The 24,015-nt window shown below is 40.4% G+C and overlaps 1 protein-coding gene across 7 annotated transcripts in view; it reads left to right on the top strand.

The window, feature by feature from the left end:
* disp1 (dispatched homolog 1 (Drosophila)) overlaps positions 1–24,015 on the top strand; it is a 72,697-nt gene that overhangs the window by 36,802 nt on the left and 11,880 nt on the right. For 5 of the 7 annotated variants that reach the window (XM_026318999.1, XM_026319001.1, XM_026319000.1 and 2 more), the window contains one exon: positions 13,440–14,145. In XM_026318999.1, coding sequence (XP_026174784.1) covers positions 13,481–14,145 — 665 coding nt within the window. In that variant the 5' untranslated portion in view covers positions 13,440–13,480. Of the gene's footprint in view, positions 1–8,770; positions 8,966–11,293; positions 11,347–13,439; positions 14,146–24,015 lie in introns of those variants that run through there. The other 2 variants (XM_026319005.1, XM_026319004.1) reach the window with 2 other exon arrangements.

The following is a 24,015-nucleotide window of genomic DNA, read 5'->3' as shown; positions in this document are numbered from 1 at the left end:
GTGTAGGACAAAGTGTGCCAAACTCCAGTCTGGCAGGAAACCTTTTTTTTTTTTTTTTGTCTTTTATGCACAGAGGTGGATTGCACAATATTGCAGTTTTACCAGCCAACTGTATTTGATCCAAATAGGATATGGCTGGCAACTGATGACACATTACCTGTTGGTAAAATATAGAAAATTCCTCAGTGAATATTCTCCCTATTCTTCATGAGCAAAAAGTAATGTACAAAACATTCAGATGGCCAATAGGTGCACATCTGGAAAAAGCTTGAGTTTTGAGTTTCCACCAGTATTATATACTTCTGATGCCCGGCCTCACTTGAAATGAGTGAAATTTATATAAGATGAAAGGGTTATTATTAAGCTTCAGGCTACATTACACTACCAGGAACACCATTTCATAAATGAGACAACTGTTTAAACTATCTTTAGTTATCACTGACAATGAGGTCTTGCCTGGCACAATTTCTGGTGATTGATCAATCACATCTTATATTTGCTGACAGTAAAATGATCAGAGGACTTTGTAATGAAAAAAAGAAAAACATTTTTGCTTATCCACTCCAATAACTACCAGTTTCCTGTTAGAAAATACAAGTTGTGAAGGCGGAGGTAAGTAGAGCTCTTTTATTCGACTGAACTACAGCAGGTTATACAGGTATCTCTAATAAAGTGGCCAGTGACTGAATAAACTGGGCAAATAAACTAAAATGTCAGAGTTACTTCTGAAGTATCACAGAAATTATTTTTGATTTTTGTCACTAAACATTGTTGAAAGTTAAAGCTGAGCTGACTTAGCTTTAGTACACCAGCTAAAGCTGACTTGGTGTAACTGTACACTGTACAATTCAGGGGTTTATATTCAAATTTCCATCCATCAATCCATCCATCTTCTTCTGCTTATCCGGGGCCGGGTCGTGGGTGCAGTAGCCTAAGCAGGGATGCCCAGACTTCCCTCTCCCTGGACACTTCCTCCAGCTCATCCGGGGGGGACACCAAGGTGTTCCCAGGCCAGCTGAGTGACATAGTCCATCCAGCATGTCCTAGGTCTTCCCTGGTGGGACATGCCTGGAACACCTCCCCAGGGAGGTGCCCAGGAGGCATCTGGTACCTCAGGTCATCAGGCCACCTCAGCTTGCTCCTCTCGATGTGGAGGAGCAGCGGCTCTACTCCGAGCTCCTCCCGGGTGACCGAGCTCCTCACCCTATCTCTAAGGGAGCGCCCGGCCACCCTGCGAAGGAAGCTCATTTCAGCTGCTTGTATCCGAGATCTTGTCCTTTTGGTCATGACCCAAAGCTCATGACCATAGGTGAGAGTAGGAACGTAGATTGATCGGTAAATAGAGAGCGTCGCCTTTTGGCTCAGCTCTGTCTTCACCACAACGGACCGGTACACTGACCGCATTGCTGCGGCCGATGCACCGATCCCCACCTTCGACCTCTGCCCGATCCACACAGCACTGGCCCCTTATGGATCCTCCTGCAGGTGATGGGTCCACAGAAGGGCAGCCCCACGTTGCTTTCTTCATAAGGGGGTGTTGAACCGCTCCTAGTCAAATTTCATCACTGAGATACTGCATTCCCAAGCTTGTGTTACACATATAGCATGCTAGTGTTTAATAAAAACTGAAAATGGGCTCTAAGAGTGTCCTGGCATTATTAGATATATTCATTTATGACATATGGTGGAGAGAGCATAGAGCAATTTTCAGAACTGAAGTTTCCTAATGCACTTTCGTGATAATACAGTATGTGTAGTAATAACTCTAAACTGAATCCCACATGTGGTGGTGAATATGACACCAATAGCAACAAAACAGACGTCAGTCTTTTGTGTTTGTGGTGACATTGTCTGATATTGTCATGATCAGACACAAACAACACTGTGTATCACTTGAAGAACACTGCGATTATAGGAAATCTGGCCACTTGATAGAAAACAGTCCAGTGCAAAATAACTATGTCAAGAACAAGCTCAGGCAGCATATTAAGTTCATCTGTCCCCAATAAATTTGGTGATGTGGCGATCTTCGAAGAGCAGATGATGATGGAGGTGGAAGATGTGCTTTCAATTGGCCTGGAATTAAAGGGCAGGTTTCTAGGCCTTGTCTGCCTTCAAGCTGCTTACTCTGGTGACACTTATGCAACACTTTAAAGTCAGTATTTCTACTATGTCTGGAGTTTGCATTTCTTCAAAAAAAAAAAGAGGGTCTTTTATTTCTTGACCAGCTATCTCCCTCTTTGCCACTCCCTTCCTCTCCCCCAACACTCTTTCTACCATTCATTCTCACAGTTTATTTTCTTACTTACACCGTCCTTCATTTTATACCTCACTCCCTCTACTACACATCTCCACCTCTGTCTCAGTGTTTCTGACCGCCAAAAGCTTTATGACAACAGGCTGTGACCTCACACCTCCTCCAAAATTTCCAACCATGCAAAAAAAAAAAAAAAAAAAAAAAGTCATGATTTTTCCTTCTATTTAGTCCCCCTAACCCAGAGGCCCTCAGAGGCCCCTGGAGAAATTTGACACACGGATGTGATCTTTCAAGTTTTATCACAATTTTTCTCCAGAGCCATGTTAACCCATTTCTACTTCTATTCTTACTGTCAGATATTATATGCTCCATTATTCAGGCTTTTGTGTGGTGCCTTAAAATACCTTGAATGTTGATTTAATTCAAGTTGATTTTAATAATTTTATATGCTTTTTTTAATTAAACATACTCATGTTTGGCTTGTGCCTTCATATAGGCTTCTTGTACATGTTTTAATATGGTACAGGTTTTGTTTCAGGAGTGGAGGAGTCAAAAGTCAGAGGGTCTTCCAAGCAAGCAAATAATAATATAATAAGAGATTAGTTAATTGGCATTAAAATTGATAGTTGCTTCATCAGTTATCAAGCAAACATGCTGACCTATCTGTCATTCCAGTACTGTTGCTGCAAGTACATTAAAGAATGTAAACAGTTACTAGGTTGAAATCTGATGTTGAACTGCATATGTAGTGTTATAATCTGCACATAATCAAATAAATACAGTTGTGTAAAACTACCCCTACCCTTTGCCAAAGGGTGACCAATACATATTGTGTTTATTGAGCATGGGCTTGGGGTGGGGAGGTAGGCGGAGAGGTTGTGAGTGTAAAAAGGTTGATGGCTGTATGTGTATTTGGGCAGTTCCTCAAAGGCTCTTCTCCTGATGAGCAAACGCTAACTTTGGTCGCCTTGAAAAGGAACTCTCTTCCATCTGTCTACCACATTCCTCCTAAACAGCCCTTTGTGTGAATTGTCTGTCTTGATCATCACTGCAGGTCTATCTGTAAGCCTCTTATCCTTTCCTCCTTCCGACTTTCCCTCTTCCCGTCCTACATAACTTCCCTGTCACCCTGTTTCCATCATGTTTGTGTCTGAGATCAAACCAGGACTCTGTTCAAACAAATAAAGGTCTTTTCCTCCCCCTGTGCTCTGTAGTTTGCAAACGCTTCTCATTTGCTGGACTCTGGTGTCTCCTCTTCAAATTGATTAGGCCCCTGTGCTTGCATACCACCACTATTCCTTCTTTACTTTCTCCTGTCTTGGTCATTTCTCCCCTCCCCATTCCCTGTCCCTCTGAAAGACAACAGAGGAGTTTTGATTGACCCATGTCCTTTCCCAGACTAAGATGTTGCTCAACCACTTGAAAAACGGGAAGAGGGAGAGGTAGAAAGGAGGGGGATGAGAAAGACACAGGTCATCTATGTTAAAGAATGACAAAGGCCTAGATGATGTGCACAAAACCTGACACCACGTGAAATCATTAGAAAAAACAGCTGTAATTACAACACTGTGTGTGGTGTTGTGCAAAAGTGGGCATGTTTTAATGTGTTAAAGCTGTGTAACAACAGGCCTGCTTCTAATTTCTAAAACTTGTCTTGCCAGATAATAGCAGCTGGCCAGTATTGATTGCAGTTCAAAAACCTGATGATACTGTTTAGGTTTGTCTAATTACAGTGAATTTCCCTCTTACCGCAGGCCAGTAATGCTAACAATATTTTTTGTTATTGAATAGTGATTGTTGATTTTAAAAGCAAGCTTTACACAAAATCTGTTATCCTTCACTTTTAGACCAAAGTACTCAGTAAGAGGGATGATCCACACAACTAAAACATTTGTCTCCTTAGCCACAGTGGTCAGTTTTTCAATGATTCTTTGTCTATGTTGCTCTCTTTAACTGGATATCTGGTATTTTTACATTCAAGGGAAAAGATAGAAATATATATTTTAAAAAAATAAACATTAACAATAAACATTTTTTAATTAGGGCGACTTTGGGCTGCACCTCTTCAAATTATTTGGTTCAGTGCAAAAACTGTCAGGTCTTTAAACTATGTGCTAAGCGATGTTAAGGCAGTGCCTTTTTGGCTTTGGTTTTGGCTTTATTTTTTCAAACTGTTTTGAAATTATAGCACATACAAATCACTCTATCATCCACATCAATCAGCATGTATTCTCGCCTTTGGGGTTTGGAGCTGCCAGCCAATGTGAGTCAAATATGTGCCTGATGTCATTCACACCTTTGAGCTGCCAGTCAACACCTCACAAGAACGATGACGAGAAGTGCAGCTAAACGGCTCCATCAGTCTCATGTTTTGAGCCAAGTGCTATCACTTATTTTCCCTCATTCTTTCTTTTATCTCTGCGTTGTGATAAGAAACAGACAGATGGGTCATCTGGATGCAGCATGTCTCTGCACAACCACAACAACGTGGCTGCTCCACTCACTTGTTCTACACCTGCCTTCCAAATCTGAAAGGAGGAAGATATCACACAATTCACCACATATGCACCCTGTTTGCTGGAGTTCAGGTGCCAACATATGGCATGTCATGTGTTTTTTCAGATTTTGGTGTTTAGGTGGCAAACTAGTGAGCTAACTGCTAACATGATAATTAGCCATGTACTGTATAGGGTGACCAGTCATCCAATTTCATCTGGATAGTCCAGTTTTCCAGCCCTGTGTCTAGTCTGCTGTTGCCTGGCCTCCTTTTTGCCCTTTCGCCCTCATTTCTGACCCTCCTCCAACATGGTTGCGTGCATCATCATAAAACTCCACCATTATCCTTTCATGATGCAGATAACCTAAATGAATGAATGCAAGTGCACAAATTGGTGTCTGTTGTGTTTGTGGTGTTGTAAATAGCTTTTCCATGCCAAAAAGATTTCATTCAAACCTACTCGGTGTTCAGAATACCAATTTGCCGGCAAAAGCCACAAAGACGAATACCACGCCAGGCAAGTTCTGCCACATTGATATTGATGTGTGTACCAGGGGTAAAGGTGTGTTAGAGTGGCACGCAGCTACAGAAGAACACAAGGATAATGCTAGCTCTGCAGCGCACTCTTCATTGACATTGATTATTTTGCTCCATTAACAACTAAAGTTGATGATAAAACCGCTGTTGAGCTGACCAAGTTCTTTCACACAGTGAAACATCACCACTCTTACAGGGGTTTAGGCTGCTGTGCACAGATTGACAGGGCTCCATCCATGTTGCTTAGCATTAAGTGAATAATTTCTAGTCGGATGTTATTGTGTAATTTTCTTTTAAATTAATTTATTCAGGTGAACAAATGAACAATGGTTTCTAGACTAATTTTTAATCCACCAACTACGTTTCACTAGATCTTTGCAATTTCAAGTGTCCTTATTTTTGGACGCAAGTGTCCTCCTTTTAAGAGTCAGACCAGTTTTCACCCTAGCCAGGTATATGCCAATGCTAGTCAATCATAATAGCTTCAAAAAATGCACAATAGTTTGTCCAAGAAAACTAAATCAATTACACTATCAGCATACGGACATACGGTCCCTCATGCATTTTACATCTAATAAATAATTTTTCATGCGATTTACTCTGCAGCGTGTAGCATAGGAGAAGACATGAACATAGTGAATTAACCCTACATAAGACCCCCTGTTCCTAAATTCAAATGCAAGAAAACTCAGACGTTAGCTTCCATTTGGCTCCCAGCCATTCCTCAGTGCTCTTGGGTCCTTCTGGGCAAAGGTCTCAGTGCTAATCGGGTGGGAGGTGTCCGTCCTCACCACCAAGGTGTCGACGGGATAGGGTTTCCCTGGTTTCCGAAACGTAGACCTACAGAAGCCAGGGAGCAATGTCAGCAATGCTGCTAAGGGGAGCCCATTTGCATTTTTTTTTTTCAGTCTCTTATTCATCCAGTCAGACTTGCATTTTTTTGCATTTATCAACATAGGCTCAAACACGGCCTATTTTAAGTAGTCTTTCAGTTCTGACTTTTTACTCCTTGCTTCTCTCCTCCTCTTTCTTGCTAACCAGACATTATCACGTACAGGAGTAGCTGCAATGCTCAGAGGGCTTCTAGGATTACCTGCCGCCTTCCTGCAGATATGTCAGAGCACATTACGACTCAGCATCTCAAGACTCTACTATTAGATCACTCTTAATGTGCTTTCAAATCACAAAACAAGTTTGATCATGTTTAAATTTACAGGATAAAGCCTCTTGAGTTTTTTCCTTCTCTGTCATCATCGTCGTTGTATCATACTTTTTTGCAGCTGTTTGAGGTTTCATGCACTTCTGTTTTGTTAGGGCACAGAGAGAACAATTTGCTGTTTGCATTGCATTTGTTACAGTTAACAAATCCAAAAGAAAAGGAAATGATAGTTCTTCCAACCCATAAATGTGGAATTGGCCTTTAGTTAAAAGTGAGTTTGAAAACACAGTGAATTATTATTTTTGACATGCTATGTCAAAACCTAAAATAAGTTGTCGTATTCCTCTTTCGTTCTTGAAGCTAATCACCCCGCCCCCCCATCCTAATCTTTTTTCGTAATGGATTGTGTGCAATTTTCCTAGAGGCCGTCAAGCTTTCAACCAGGGCCTCCATCCTTCCTGGTACACTACAGCTTTTGATGTGGTTCCTAACTCCATGTGGGCAGATCTTGGCCCTAGATGGCTAAACCCAAACCTATTATTTTTCATGCACTTTAACACCATATATGAAATTAACATTGATAGGTAAGAAGCTGGACAATGATTTTAGTGTTTAAATATTTTAACACTATTTCAAAGGACGGCATCACTGTCCTTGGCTGACCAGCCGCATGACCACTATCAGTGGGTTGCTGATGGACTGTGTAATAACTCAGGCAGCTTTCTCTCTACTGCACTGAGATGTTTCTTACAGTGAATGAGGCCTAAATTTAATTACAAATCAGACAGAGAGCTGAACAATACAATGCAACGGACTGTACATAGCACCAGGTATTATTACTAGAGACAAATAAAAGGAACTAAACAGCCTGGGCTTATATCGGCCTTCAGGCCAGCTGTGAATGAGAGCCTCACTGGTGCTGATGATTACAGCTTATATGAACTGTGTCCTAATCATAGCGGACAGCTGAAATTAAAGCCAGGTATGGCCCTCTGCCTTCCCAGCATTCCCTGTGATAAACCTCCTCCCCTGCTGAGAAGAATCAGTTGTTGTAAAATGCATTTCCAGAAGTGTCTTCAGTGTTATGACATGTTTCTTCTGACACCCACGACCTCTAATGAAACCGAAAGATTAAAATGACATACTTGCATTCATTCCCATTTGATTTTTGCATTGTGCACGATAAACTAAACAGTATTGTTGCACGTATGCTGCTTTTCACCAGTGACATAACAGAAGTGATGCAGAACATGTGGTCATGTACTTTTACATGTAATCACATAAAAGTTACAACTAATTGTTGATGACATTTTTAATAACAGTCACATGTTGTAAAATGAAATATTATGTTTCGTATGTATTAACTTGGACATTTGCACCCGCTCTGAGGTTTGAATGAGACCACAGTCACCCAGAGCGTTTGTTTCCCTGGGTAGAGAGGGAGGGAGAAAAGACTGCATTTTAAAGTAGTTATTAAACTAAACCTAAAAGAGCAGCCAACACATCTGAACAGTAATCTATAATTTAAGTAAACTGATGTGTTAAAAATGGGTGCGGCCCTATTAAAGAATTATATGGTAGAATTTCAGATAATTAAAGGCTGTTTGCTGCCTCTGAGCAAGCTTGAAGGAGGTCTATTGTGCACATTAATGAAACTTTGATAATGAATGTTGTGCTCTATTAATTATTGTGCAATCTTTATATTTACAGTTTGAATATTGTCTCAAAAACTAATCTCATCAGGAGACTAGCGAAAAGAAATTACTTTGATTATTCAGGTAGTATAAACCTTCATAGTCATTAGCCCAATGGCCTTTTCCAGAAAGCATATATAATATAAGCATATCATTAATTTGCACTGTTGTTTTTTTTTTCCTTTTCTTTGGAAAAGTGACTTTAATAGTGCAGATGAAATAAGTTAAATAATTTAAATGATGGTCCAGGATGGGTTTTGAAACCTCATGCAGTACATTTAACTCGCACTCTTGCTGTACATAGGAGAATATAATCCCCACATCTGAACAGCATTTACCAGTAAATTTCGGTTCTTCACGGTGAACAGTGAACTGATGGTTCGCTCTGGTCGCTGCTTTCCTTCGTGTGGTGGTGTTTGCTGTGACCGGGTGCGCGACTGAAAGCAGTGTGGCAGCGAGCGGGTTAAAGCTGACGGCGTGACCGTCCTATCAGTGCTGCTCGGTGCAGTCCCAACCCACCGGCTCCTGCCTGCGTCCCTCCGGAGAGAGCAGAGCCGGGGCTTGTGCGTACTGTATGCGTGTGTGTGCGCGCGCGCGCGTGCGTGTGTGTGTGTGTGTGTGTGTGGCTGTTTGTCATTCTGGCAGGACACACTCTCGAGATAGACAGCCCGCTCTCCCCTAGACTTGTTGCTGCCTTTCATGGGTGTATTGTTTTACCAGCCTTGCGGATATTTGAACCCAAACCGGTGGAAACGAAGCGCAGCGTGTTGCAGCTCCGACCCGGCGAGAAGAAGCGCGCAGCGCCCGGAGACACAAACACGGTGGGAGACTTTGAATACTACCTACTCTTGGGGCTGTTTTTGTCTGCTGCCCCGTTTCTACAGTTTTTCTGCACTTCTTAGAGCAAGTTTAAATCGCAGAATGGGTCCGTGTGAACAGAGAAAATAGTGAGTGAGAAGATCAGGACTGGGTGCATTTTAGGATCCATGCGTCTCCGTTGTTGAGCGTCAGTGTGTCTGTCCAAGAGGTTAGGCTGGAAGCAGCGCGGATAGGATGTAAAAAGACTTCATCTCTATTTTTCTTTGTTGAGCTGCTGTTTCAGACTGAAGAGAAGCAGATCTGGTATTTTTAAATGAGTTAGTCATCTCAGTGTATTGAAAAAGAGTCCGTAACAAAGCAAGCTCTCAGAAAAGTAATATTTTTTTGATTAATAGGTGTCATGAGGGTATTTGTCCTTAGCTTTTCTTAAGCCCTCTGCCTTAGAATTATCCTCCCCTAATATAACTTGGTTCTGGTTGACATATCATTACCATGATGCATAGTCTAACTATCATCAAGATTTATGTCAGCTATAAAAAACAGCCAGAGTAAAGTGAGTTTACTATCCAGTCCATCCTTGAACCTGGTGGATGAATTCGTGTTTTCATTGTTCTGCCCACAGCCTGGATAAAGGCAAGTAATGTATTTTGTGATACAATTTCTAGGAAGATTTTTCCCATTCGTTTTTGTAATGTAGATCAAATACTGTCTAAGTACATTTGCAAAATCTCATATATCTCCAGGCTGTTGTAACATAGTTAACATGAAGAAAATAATACGTTAACTTTCTCAATTCAAAAACCATCCCAATAATCACGTTGTTCATCTGGGTTGACCTGTTGTGCTCACCTACTTTACTGCAGCCTTAAGTCAGCACCATCAGAGTGGTATGTTTAACAGCCCAGCTGTGAAAAGGTGCCCCGAGGGGGTCAAATATGCCCCAAATCTCTCCTGACAACCAGAAACATTTAAAAAAGTACATGTCCTAAAGCCACGTCAAGCATGTGTGTCCTAGCAGCGATGCCTGCAGTCAGGTTTTTGTTGATGTTATTATTAGAGGCAGTGTGGTTATTAACTATCACTTTGACTGATTCCTGGTAATTACTGCCTATTAGCTTTAATTAAAGGGATGCAGGATGCCTTTTCTTGTGTTGAGTAGCTGCCTGCCAAGATCTCTACATCTCTCTCACACCCCATAATCTATAAAGGTCACATGAGAGACGGCAGAAGAAGCGCTTCGTCGTCACTTGTGTTATTCCAGACTACTTGCCATGGGAATCATTATACATGTTGGTGTTTAAAAGTTGAATGCCCTTAATAATTCTTCAATAATTCTGCACGACCTGTGAGTTTTTAGGGGGCGACTACCTGTGCCTACCGGCCTTTAAAACCTCTGGTTTGGTGGTGAAAACAATAGTCTCATTCTCAGTGACAGAGGTTGACCTGTTGGATTAAGAAAGAGTGATGATTTTGGATTTAGTTAGGTTAGGTCAATCAAGCCAATTGCAGCAACTGTGCATTTACAACCAGTGAGCCATACTTTGAATTTATAATAATTGTTTCTTGCACTAGTGGGTGCAAAACAGTAATTTATATCTTCAACTTTTCTTCCCCTCTTCTGAAAAAGTTTGTCAAAATTAATTATGTGAAAGGAAAGAAACTATTTAATACATTCTGCCTTTATCCGTGCCTTGGTTGGTAGCGTTACGTTCTTCGTTTCTGTTGTAGCTATTTGCTACTCAGCTAGAATTGTGACACTGTGCTTTAATTCAGTTGTCTTGATTCTTTAATCTAACTAAACCTCCTTTATAAATAGAAGCAAGAGCAGAAGCATTTTGAACCTTATTACCAGTTCATGGTACAGCTTGGTCCAGCTGTCAGCTTTTACTTTGAAGAGCAACACAAGACCCTGCTTGTGTCAATGCAGACTGCCCTAAATGTCTCACCTGCATGTCAGCGCTGTGCATTGGTCCACAGACAAAACTGAGGCTAAATTCCTTTAGAGCCAAACAATAGAAAGAAAAACTCAGTTGCACAATTTATTACACAATATAGCACCAAGTCTTAGTCTCCTTATGTAATTTGTCTTATTTAAACTCCAGTCTAAACTTTCTTGTTTTTATCCAGTCTTTTTAAGCCATTTCAGGGCTTTGACAGCTGTGGGAGCTAGACTAATGACTTCATTTAGGTTTAAGCACTCTGCTATTCTGAGATCTCTGGGCTCTGGAGTTATTCTTCCTCTCCTTTTTCTTTGCCTCTCCAATCCCGTCCTCCCAGCCACCGCTGACATGACGGGCTGTCGTGCTCATGTTTCACTCATGTTGAGGTATCACAGAGCGCATTGATCACGTACCCTGTGAGAGCTATAACTTGGAATTCAAATGTAAGCGTATCCATTTTATATTTTTGTAATATCCTGGGGTCATAGTGTGGCTGAAATGAAAATCTGTGTGTGTAACTTCCTTATTTAAATGTGATTAATCTTTATGTTCTAGCATATTTTAAGAAACTAGGTGTGACATCTAAGTAACTTTAAAGTAGCTACAGTGTGCGTTGTGAGGAATATGGGTGTATTATTGAAACGCTACAGTAATCAGTTTAGGTCGGTGGCAGCTGAAATATTTTCTACGTCACCAGCCTCCATGTCGGGGTTTTATCTCTAAAGGCATCAGAGATAGCAGAATCTTGGCACTGTCTTCATGGATTTAAAGGAGTCATTCACAAGATGGTCTAAAGTGAAAGATAAAAAAAAAGTTTTAGAAGTGCTACAGTGCAGAAATTTAAAAAAAAAAAATCATATTTCAGACAGCAGCTGTCAGAGCTGTGATCCTGTTGTATAGCTTTAGTGTATCCGTTAATTGTCAGATATCATATTACATCTGAAATAATTAGCCAGATGAGCACTAGGTGGACCAGTGAAAAATGTACATAATTTTGAAACCCACTTGAAGGTGCAATGTGTAAAATGTGAAATATTTTGTAACATCTAATGGTAAAATTACAAAATGCAACCTTCTGAGCACTCCCACCCCAACCACCTGTTTCCTGATATGAGGAAGGGTTCAGTGGCTATTACCTTTAAAACAAAACATAATTCCTTCTCTAGACCTAGTGTTTGGTTTGTCCATTCTGGGCTACTGTAGAAACATGGCAATGCAACATGGCTGCCTCTGTAAAAGGAGACCCACCCCCTATGTAGATTTAAAAGGTTCATTCTAAGATTAAGAAAATGCAACAGTTGGTATTTTCCAGTAATAACACTCGGACAACAGATTTATTAATATTATATTCCATTTCTGCTAATAAATCACTCAGTATTACACATTTTACATTTCTGGTAGTTAAATTAATCAGAGATGACCAAAATATGTACTACAACCCTACATCTTATGTCCTAGTTATGTTGACTATGTTGACTACTGTACAGATGGTCAGAATGTGAAACATTAGATTGTAGTTATTAAAATTAGAATAGGGACCCAACACAGTACACTATAATTGTTCCATGTGGTTGAGGTTCACTCTGAATTGAATAAATTCTAGTTCTTCTGGGAAAAAACTGCTGCTACAGCTCAGAAACTCCAAAGAACATTTCACTCCTGACCACATGACAGTACGTGAGTAAGACAGCTTTGTGGATTTTGAAAAATTAAAATACTTAGTAAACAATTATCCTGCGCAGACAAGAGTTATTCTCCATAATTTCTGTGAAGAAACAAGCTGACTAAAAAATATTATGCTTTTTCAGGCCATTTCAGCAGGCTCTGGTTTTGGAAAAGTTGAACCAGTGGGGGTCCAAAATACAAATTGCTTCATTTGTAATGAAAGCAGTGTAGACAATATGTAGACAACCTGATGCTCAGCTTCCAGAGTCTGAGCCTTAGACAGCTAGCTAAACCAAACAGCCGCCAGACACCTTCACGTGTACATTAACATGACTGCCACAGGGAACACAGAAAACCACACTGCAACTTAATTATTCTTTGAATGGCAACCAAGCAGTTGGCAAACACGTGCAACTTAATCTCACAGAAGAGTAGGAGGCTTCACCTAGTGGCACAGTCAAATACTGCAGCTAACTACAGTGACCGTCACTGTTGATTAATTTGCTGTGAAGTTATTTAATAGCACTGGTTATTCACGGTCGTCCCTGTTTTCAGATCTACACAACTTTCAACAGATTCTCTTAAACACGGAAAGTCACTGCTGCTGGCCAAGAAATAATCCTGCTCATTATTCCATGTATAAACAAAAACCTGTCATGCTGTACTGATTAAACAACTGATTAAAGAAAAGATCTATTGACCTTTGGAGAGAGCCAGGCTGGCTTGAATTATGAATGCTGACTACTTTACAGCTCAAACCTCGTATTTATCATTTCATTTAGTGTCATGCCCTGATGACCTCTACATTAGTTGTGTTGTTAGTCAACCTGACCTTGTTTCTCTTTTCTTCTGTTTTCCTCTTCTCTCCCAGAGGAGTGACAGTGTCCCTGCCAGGCCCACTGGGAGAGGACCATGGCCCTGAGTGATACGAGTGGAGACCCCTTGGCCCTCAGCAATGGAGGCCACCACACTCTCAGTGCTAACGGAAATGCCCCTTCGCACACCAGTACACCAGTCAGCAAAGGCCAGGACCCTCTCACAGCTGCCTCTAGTAGTGACGGAGATGAAGATGTTTCAGTTAAGGACGTATCGTCTAAAGCGCAGCAGAGATCACATGTTGTCCAGAGAGCAAACAGAGCGAGCCAAAATGGTGCAGTGGTCAAACAGAACGGCTCGCTGGGGAACATTCCGCCATCCTCCTCATCTCCTCTTGTCACAGACTCCCAGAGGCTGGCTAAACGCCACATCTCCTCTACTCTTTCCCCATCCTCCTCCTCCTCTCCTCCCCTCCAGCTCCCATCACTCTGCTGCCAGCACTGTCATTTCCAGTCCACCCTGTGCTGCCCGTGTGGCCAGCAGGAGTGCCCACTCTTCCAGAATCCAAGCACAGGGCCTGGAGCTGGCTCCATTGCCCACCCCGGAACCACTTCATCCTGCTCCTGCTGCCTCTCTGCTTGCACATACCCTCACCCCCATCCCCATCCTCCTCACCCATCCTCCCCTCTCTGTCTCCATCACCACCATCACCAGCGCTGGCAGGAGCACCTCCAGAGCCATACGCATGCACCTGGAATCAGGTATGGGGAAGTAAATAACCTTGTGATAATGTTTTCCTGATACATTACCACTACCCATAAATTAATTCTTTCAGCTTTCAGTGATTGACATAACCCAATAATAAGCTCACTGTCCTTTGAAGCAAATTTTGGTCTATAGAATTATGTGATTACACTCAACTTAATAATTTCACTTAGTGATTTCACCTGGGTTTCTGTACAGAAATCTGCGTATCCTTAAACTGTGTTTTAAGCACTAAGTATGTTTCAACAAACCCTTTTAAATTCAAAAAATACACCCAATTTCTTAAATGTAACCACTGTTTTGTCTTTTTTTTCTTTCTCTTTTTTTTTTTTTTTTTTTTTTTTTTGCTAAGACAGAGCACCTATAAAAAAAACCCACTTAACATAAAATGCAATCTAAAACTATCGTGATGTAAATTGGGGTTGTTGACTGTATGTGGTGGTTTGTAGCAGATCAATGACATGCAGTAGCTCAGGTTTTTACCCAGATTTGACATTCTTGTCGTAGTATTTCCCCTTTTTGTGTATTGCCTGCACACATTTTTGCAGTTTTTTTTTTTTTTATGGATTGTGTTTTCGAGACCCTCCTGGCAGTTGTATATTAAATAGCCAGAATAAACATTATCCACAAGATGAGAGAGGGATTTTTCAAGTTTTACTCAAAATGAAAGGAAACATGCACACAATCACAAACATATACACACATGTGGTGACCATGCATGTTCCAGTCAAAACAATATGTTAGCATTGAACTCATTTGCTGGCAGACTCCTCTTTCTTTCCCCAAGTGATCCATATTTAGTGAGTTGGTTCTTTCCCTTTGACTCCAAAACCACAGGCCTTCCACCACATTTGAAACTAGAAACATTTAATGCCTTGTATAATCATTTGCATAATCCTGTATTTACCATTTCCACACAGCAAAGGGAGGGGGCACGAGGAGAAAACTTTGCAGAAGTAGTTTTTTACTTATTATTGCTCCTTTTTATACAAGCAGCTCATGTGGGGAATCTGATTTTGCGTACTTTGTTTCTTCAGATCGCCCCTCATAACGTTGATTAGGGAGAGAGGCATTGTGGGTAGTGTTGAAAGTTTGTGCTAGCCGCACTGGGCACATACACCAAACCTGATGTGCATGCATTAAATCATGGGTGGGCAGAGTGAGGCAAAACAGGATTGTGTTGCAGACATTTAGCAGCCTGTTTTTTTTTTTCTTCTCTGTTCTCTGCTGCTTTCATTTTTTTCTCAGCTTTTCTCTCATTCTATTAACATTCTTTCTTCATGTCCCTCTCTCTCTCTGTCTGTTCCTTCATTTCTTGCTCCACATCAGAATGGAGAGCAGATGTGGTGTGGGACGTTACGCGTCTGCAATGTTGAACCACTCTCTTATTTACCAAACAGGTCCCTCTTGTTCAGCGATGACATTTTTGAATTACAGGGTTTGGGTTTGGTCCAAGACTGCATCCCCAAATCCCCCCTTTCCTGTACAGTGTGTATGTGTGTGTGTGTGTGTGTGTGTGTGTGTGTGTGCGTGCGTGCGTGCGTGCGAGCACATGTGCACGTCAGATGTTGAGATTACACATAGGAAACTCTATACCTGTTTCAGTCGTGTAGTTTTGCCCTGAACCCAGACGCTAACAAAAACTTTCAGACCTCGTCTCCCTTTTTACTCCAGTCCTCTGCCCCTGTACTGAGGTCTGCTGCAGTTTGCATTTATATATAACTTCCACAAACAATCCCATATAAAACTGGGATACTGTATATTTTTAATATTTGAGATAATTTCAGGGTGTGAAGTCAGACAAGATGGTGTCAGATATCAGTTTGATCTACCTCAGGGCTGTGATCTGCCAGATTAGCCGAAGGATTACATCTGTGATCACAGCACGCTTGTGTCTCACATGCACACACATATACACACACAGCCTCATACACTGATAAGTCCTAACACTAGCTGTTCAGGAGAGACCTTTTCATGTGCCTTTCACAACAAGGGAATTTTTATGCCTCTGTTCTCAGCTTCACAAATTATTAATCCATTTACAGAGATTAGCCCGTACTTTGGTTCCTAATGTTTCTATTTTAAGAACGATCAAAAGCTTTTGGGTCTTTATTCATGTATGAAATCGAACAGATCTTAAACCAAAGGACAAGGTGCAACTCAACTTTTTTTTCTGAGGAGTAGATTTAAAAAAACTGTATACCTTATATTGGTCTTTTTTTCCTTTGTAGGCCTGTTAAAAGCATTAGGAGCGTGTCTGTCACCACTGTAAGAATATCTCTCACAGCTATTTTATGTCTATTATTAAAGATGGGACAGAAGTGTCCTTGGGATGTCAGCTGCTGGGGTCAGGTCAGGTCAGTGTGCGCCAGCAATGTAAAAGGCTTCAGGTGAAAAGCTTTCAATGGAAATGGCTGGAACCTATTTTCCCTCTGCTGTGCATCAGTGGTTGTTAGTTCTGATTGTAGTAAGGTGTTTCTGTCACTATTTGGATTGAGCAAAACTAGTCAAATTTAGCATCCACCAATGGCCATGAAACAATGAATTTGGAAGTTATTTTGCTGCCTTTTGGTCTTTTGGAAGACAACTGTTGCTGAGCGGAGCCTCAAGCTAATGTGTAAATCCTGTGTTAACACATAGACCAGAGCGCCAGTTTCAAGACTGTACTTTCATAGATGTGGTCCTGAATGAGAACTGTCAAGAAAGCATAAACACAACAGGGATTATTTCTAGCTCCAAAGCATCTGAAGTTCAGCTGAGCTTCTTCTACCTGCACTGGTGACCTTGCAGCAGCCACCAAACAGCTCACTGTCCCTCAACCATCTGGGTTCATGCTGAGTTTTAAACCCTGCTCTCTGGAGTTAAATGTTTCTCCTTTTCACTGAAGCCTCACACTACAGCTCTTGTTATTTATGGCAACCACAAGTTCAGTTAAGTTTCATGCCTTGTGAGAAAGCAAAAATTCCCATCTCTCACTCCCTTGAAGCAGTTTTAGTTAAGGTCAGCTTTTATTATCATAAGCAATTTAGAAATCTTTCATATTTGCAGACAGCACGTGGTTTGGTAGCCATGGCACATGGGAGAAACTGTATGAAAACATAACAGCATGAAAGTGTCGAGCAGTTTGTCATGTGCAATTTAGCAACACTTTCTCAGTTGGAGGAAGAACATTTTTGCTGGACCATATGTCTCTTGACCTTCCTAAACGTCATGCACTGCATAGTCTTTGCTGACTTCTACCAAAATACCAATGTCCAGATTTTTCTTTGTCTTTTTGTCATACCTCCATTCCTTTGTCTTCCTGCTGCTCACACGTAGACAGCTGCAAACCTCAACCAGCATGGGTTCATTTGAAAGTGATCTGTACACTTTGTATGTTAGGGTGTCAGTTTGACAGCGCTTTGCACATTATCAAGAATAACAACTGTTTTCAAGGCCTTTGGAGTAGGTTTACTGCCTGCTTTCTCAATCATCTGGACCAGATAAGGGCTCCCGTTGCTTTCTGATGATTTATGTTGTTTCATTTCAGAACATTTTGACTTTACATTTGCATGAGTACAGTGGATTAGCATGTGAGTCAGTCCTTTTTAGAGTCTTTAGGTTTTGTTTTCTAAAAAAAGGAAAACTATTATTGTAGGACTATTTGACTCATTTCCCATTCAAATCGAGGTATTTAAAAATAATGTGTCATTTTGTATTTACAGTGCAGTGATATTTCTTAATAGTTTTTTCTGAAAGAAGCGACTACATTCTGAATAATGGGAATTGTAGAAGTGAGACTAAATGGGCTGATATTAGAGGGATATTAAAATCCACTCATGGGAAGGAGGTAGAAAATCATTTTGTGTTTGTGTCAAAGATCACTAAAAGACCCTTATAGTAATAGAGAGTGAGTATAGGCACACAGATTGGAGAAGCTTGTTATAACAGAATAATCAATATGCAGGCTTGGTTAAAGTGGACACTATAAATGGGAATTCGGTAAGATTTTTGTTTGTAATCTTTCTACATTTGACAAACACTACACCCACACACCCACCCACACACACACACACGAACTCGCACATGTTCACATCGATTATGAAGCCCCTCAGGCACTGAGACTTTGCCATGTTGAACAGTGTTTTGACCTGATGGATATTTCTACATAGGAACAACAGAAGCAGGTTTCATCCCTCTGGGAACTGTTCATCACCTGCTTTGACACTTAAAATTATTTAACACTAATATTTTAGGCATTTAGCCCAGTTTTTCCTTCAGAGCAAATTTTAATGAGTGCTGCAACAGAATACGTGTCAACATGTCGGCGACTGTAGAGCTGTCGCAGAATAAAGTACAAGAAAAGAGCAATTTTTCATTCTGTTGATTGAAATAAGTTCCTGTTGGAGTGGGGGAAAGGTATAGCAACAGGAGGTGGTGGGGGATTAGTTCGCAAAGAGATGCCTGGTTGTAAAATGGAGATATGTGGCCCTGAGGGACCTTTTACTATCACAGTTAATTTGCGAGGAAAGAAACTAGCAATCTGGGTTTTTAAAGGCTGTAGGTTTTTTTTCCCTGTTTTTTTTCCAGCTTTTTTATGTACAGAAAATATTTAGTAGTCCAAACTACATGTTAAACTAAGCCCAGATAAAGAGATTGCACTCTGAGAAGAGTGTCCATATGTAGTATGTGTAATTTTCGTGGCTCCTGGGGCTTGTGTGAAGACTATAATAGATGAGAGAGATTTTCTGATAGCCTGCATGTCTAATCCCTGCTGTACCATAGGAATGCACATCAAACTAAAACGTTAGCCCAGGATAAATGCAGACATTTTCAGTACAAAACCAAGATATGGATGACTTGTCTGGATTTTTTTTTTGGACTGGTCTGTCTGTGTGTTGGTTTAAAATTATGTGGTAGAAGCATGTGCTTGTAGATTAAAACTGATCTGTTACCATGTCATTCATTGATTTCTAATGCCCTTCAGAATGTGGTCTTTTCTGTGCCTCTACTTCAAAGTTGAAGTCCCATGTGTCAGCTTGTGTTTTATAGTCTGTTTCTGAGTTGTTTTGCATAGAGTAACATCCACTAAACTCACTCTGAGTTCTCTGTGATCGTGGTCTGTGTCAACATTGCAAAAGTGCCATTATGAGAGCAGAACTAGCAAGCTCATCAGATAGACTGCTGTAATGACTGTTTTCCAGTATAAGCATATTAACAGGCGTATGGAAAAGTCCTTTGGTATAGTTTGGAAATTTCTGCCCAATTAATTGATGTACTACCGAAATACAAAAATATTAAAATCCTGATGCTCCCCAGGAAGTGCACGACAAGCAGCAAATGTTGCCCTTTACTTTTCTTGTAAACAAAGACAGTTCAGTTCATTACTCTTTTCTGCCTTTTTATCTTTTAGGCATCTCCTCTTTACCAAACTGCTCTGCTGTTGATTTCCTCTGTTTTTCTCCTATTTAAAGTAGTCTTTGCCTCTGTTTCACTGCTTTCTTTGTCTTGCATGCATTTTCCATCTCTCTCAGTACCTCTCATGTACCCCGTCAGTCTTGCAGTATAAAAGATAGCCATCCAAGATCGTAGACCTATGCTGTTTCATCAGTGCTTGATGTGAGCATGACGTCCTCATAACCTGCAATAAGGTGACTGAGCAGTTAGCCAGGCCTGAGCTGGATCAAGATGGCTTGCTGCTGCTGGCTGGTTAAGATTATCATCACACTCTGAAAGGGAGAAACTATTACAGTACATGTGTCCAGTGTCTGTGTATTTGGTTGTGTAGGATTTGCTTTGGGGGCCTAAATATATGTTTACCAACTAGCTGTTCTAAGTTTTAATTAGTGTACATTATTAGCTATAGTAACAATATTAATTATATGTTTTTATTGATTTATAAAGCAGCCAGTATATTTTATGAACAGGAGTCTATGTCAAATTATATAAATGAAACTGGCCATTCAACAGGAAGCTCAAAGACCATGATTGAAATTGGAGCTTCTTAAACTAACAAGAATTTGATGTGGTTCAGTAATTACCTAACCAATGTTTTTAAAACATTGCAAGTCTAAAAGATTGTGTTTATCTAAAGTCCTAAAGCTCTGCCTTCAGCAACCTTACACATAAACTCAGAAGTGGTTATAAAAAACAAGCCTTTACTCTTCTTCCAAATGAACTGACATCAACACTCACTGAAAATAACCTAATCAGGTCTAATCAGATAGTCAGATTAATGAGGTGTTTAGTTTCTTGTTACTGCATGGCTGTGCTCATGTTAGATTATCATTTGATCGGTTTTTGAAACAAAGTAAGGGCAATGATTACCGCCCTGCTGAAGCGGTTAATGGTGAAATATTGCCTTAAAGGGAAAATTAGATTCAGCTAAAGTTTGTCTTAATATTTTGGTAAAGCATATTTTAAATTAGTGTTGCTTCACTTTGATTTCACTGGAATGCACTTACAGTATATAATGCGGATTAATATTTGTTTTTTGGGCATTTTGCCTTTCTTCAAGACTCACTGTAGCAGTGGACTGGAAACATGGGAAGGGTATGAAAAGGAACAAATGCCCCCTGATCAGGAGACAAACATGACTGTGGGGTTTGTTAGGTTGTTATTGTTAGTAGGACTAACAAGAACTAGATATGTTTCTTTATAATGCTAAACCCTGTATATATGTGTGTGTGTGTGTGCTCATAGACTATTTCTATATATTTAGCATTTTCCAAATTCATATTAATGTTTGCCACTAACAGCAGCAGACAACACTGTTTTTGAGATAAACAGCAAGTTTCTTATGAACCACTCATTTTTTTTCTACTTCGATTTCCTCTCCTGCATTTTATGAACTTGGAATTTTCCAGACCTCTCCACCCCCAGTACTCTCCCTTTCTAACACACACACATGCATAGTCATTCTCTGAGGAAATAGGGAGGACAGGTTTTGACTCAGCCATGGTCGTAAAGGCTGCTGGCCTCGGGGCTTTAGCTGGGGCGAGGTTCCCTAAAATCATCTTGGTCAAAATAGTATCTAATGCAGTCTTTGTTCCATTTCCACTTAATAACAGTTGAACTTTATTTAACGTACTGTTAATAAATGAGACTAAAGGAGCTGTCAGCTATACCAGGAATCTGCATCACTAAAAAAAAAACAGAGATGTCACAGTGCTGATTCAAAAGAAATCAGTGAAAAAACAGAGGTTAGCAAATAGGGGAGGGCGGGGGAGGAATGATTGATAGAGGGAGGGAGTGCAACAAAGAGAAAGAGAACAAATGGCGACCCTGCAGCTAACATGTCCTCAAACGGCCCAGTCATACACAAAGTGACGACTACAGAAGGGGGGAAAATAGATTGATGGCATGGTGCAGTGAGGTAATAATGGAGTTAGAAAAACACTGCGAAGTGAAAAATGAACCTCTTACAAAAAATGTCTTGACATTGCCCTTTTCTTTTTAATCTACCTTGTCTACTAATGAATGACATCAAAGAAACAGCCAGAGCCAAGCTACAGGGGGTGTCTGCCTCAACACTAGACAGGGGAGCGAGGAATCTGCGTTATAAGGGCATTTACAGTGGTGCGTTATTATGACAACACCATGTCTGTTACTGTTTGGGTGAATATCCTCTGTTTCGAATGAACAAATGATTGCGGTGCTTTGAGGTAGTTTCTACTGGTTGTACAGTGTAGGAATCATGGGAGAAGATATAGGGCTCCAGTTTCTGTAGGGTTTGTTGCCATGCGCCATTTTATTTGTTTTCACATGTTAATAATAATGTGGTTATGCTGCCCACATATAAACATCCAGGTAAGATTTGTTACTTAAACAGCTCAATTCTCTCCATTAGGAAATGCTGCCTTTGCCTAAACATGCTTTTGTCTTCATGCATGGTGAAGCTTTTGGTTTGCACAAACCGTTGTTGTTATTTTATCTTCGGTACTTTATTGCTTATCTTGTTCTGCTAATGTGTGTTTGCTTTAAATTCGCTTTTAAATCAAATGGGCTTTGAGTTTATTGAGATGAGATTCTGTTAGGGGTCGAGCCACATGTGTCTGTGTGTATTTTCGTTTATGTCGTTCTCTAGTTTTTGTTTCATGGTTAATCAAGATTCCATCTCCATGGTCTTTTTAAACAGGCATTACTCAACGTTGCCTGTGGTGGGAAGTTGAAGAGTCTTTGGTGCAGCAGCAGGTGAAAACCATTGGTTCCACCTCTGGAGGTCTTCTGGGAAAACCTGCAGCTCTCACTGGCCACAAGTCACCTGTCCACATAATGTTAGCTTGCTTTACAGTTGCTCTGGGTAAAACTGGGAGGTTAAGGTTTACTGGAGTCATGTTTTCTAGGCAGGCGCATTCATTCCTTTGGAACAGAGATATCTGTTGGCACTCACCTCTGGTTATTGATTGTTTTTTGTATCCTACTAATTACATAAATGGCTATGATGTTGTATTTTAATAGCATAGATCCTATATCTGATTATTCCCACTCTGGCACTCTGCTACTTAACAGTGATTATTTTCTTTATGTGTACCAGCTGCTCTACAGCCTTGCCTTTTCACAGCTCTCTGCGTCCGTAAGCTTAAAGTCATAAAAATGAGACAGGGAACAGCCTTAATAAAGACGTCACACTGACTGACAGTTTGTAGCTATTGGCTACAGTGCTCAAATCCTGCCTGTATGCCTGGAATTTGTATTCGCCTGTATTTCACCTCCAGGAATTCAGGGGAATGGCAGGTGCAGCCAGAAAAGGCCATGAGCACCACTGATGGAGTCATTCCAAAAAATCCCAAACACACACATGTATTCACAAACACACTGACAATACTGCTGCTGAATACAGATATAAGTAGCTCGACAAAATGTAATTTTCAAGCTGAAAACCGTTCCATAGTTCCAGCTTCTTATTTTTGAGGATATCCTTTTTTTTCCCTTTGTCTGACATGATCATAAACTAAATTATTTTAAGGTTTTGGGCTGCTGATTGGACAAAACAGGTAATCTGTTATTGTCACCTTGGGCTTTAGTAAATTGGCACAGGTACTATATTTTCTAACACTTAAAAGATCAGACAATTAATTGATTAATCACAAAAAGAATTCCCAGATTAATCAATAATTACAATTACTGTTAGTTGTAGCCCTAAGTAGGCATAGATAATAGAAATTCATACAACAGGTAACCAAGTTCTTAGAGGAGAAAAGGTTTCAGGCAGCTGTAATAACAAGGGTATTGTTTGGGATCCCTAACCTATGAACAAGTTTTCATATTAGGGAAAATGTTGTCATTTTATACAGAGGAAATTCTTAATTTTTCACAAGTAATTGGGTAAAGTTAGTTTCTGACTAGAACTAACAATTATTGTCATTTTTGACACTTCTGCATAACATAACAAAACCTTTACAATTTAATTGTTGCACTTTTTCTGTGGACACATGGCTCTGGTTAGGTTTCCCCCATGTAATAATAGGAGGACAGTGTCCTCAGCTGACCTCCTCTTAAACTTTGTGTTTAAACAGCACAGGCCTGTTCCAAGGTTTATTGGAGGTCTGTTAGAAACACAATGCCTTGTGAATCACACTGTGTTACTGCTGAAGCTAATGTACCTCAGAACATCTAGTTTTCCTGCGACTTATTATCGAGACCCATCCCTGCCTTTTGAGACAACAGTGGCTTATAGATTTGAGAAAAATGCTTTAAGACGCCTTCAATAGAGTTTTCATCTGTGAAATGTTTGAGGTTAGGTCTGGAGGAGTCCAGAGGAGAAAATTTTGAAAATATTTGGATACGCAAAATGTCCACTTAATAGCACTTAGATTTTATTACTTGTTCACAGAAATACTGTTCTGCTGAAAGTCCCTTCATTTTTATGAAGGGACTCAAACTCA

This window comes from Mastacembelus armatus, chromosome 24, assembly GCF_900324485.2.
Source record: "Mastacembelus armatus chromosome 24, fMasArm1.2, whole genome shotgun sequence".
Lineage (NCBI taxonomy): Eukaryota > Metazoa > Chordata > Actinopteri > Synbranchiformes > Mastacembelidae > Mastacembelus > Mastacembelus armatus.
This window is presented reverse-complemented; position numbering and strand designations above follow the sequence as displayed.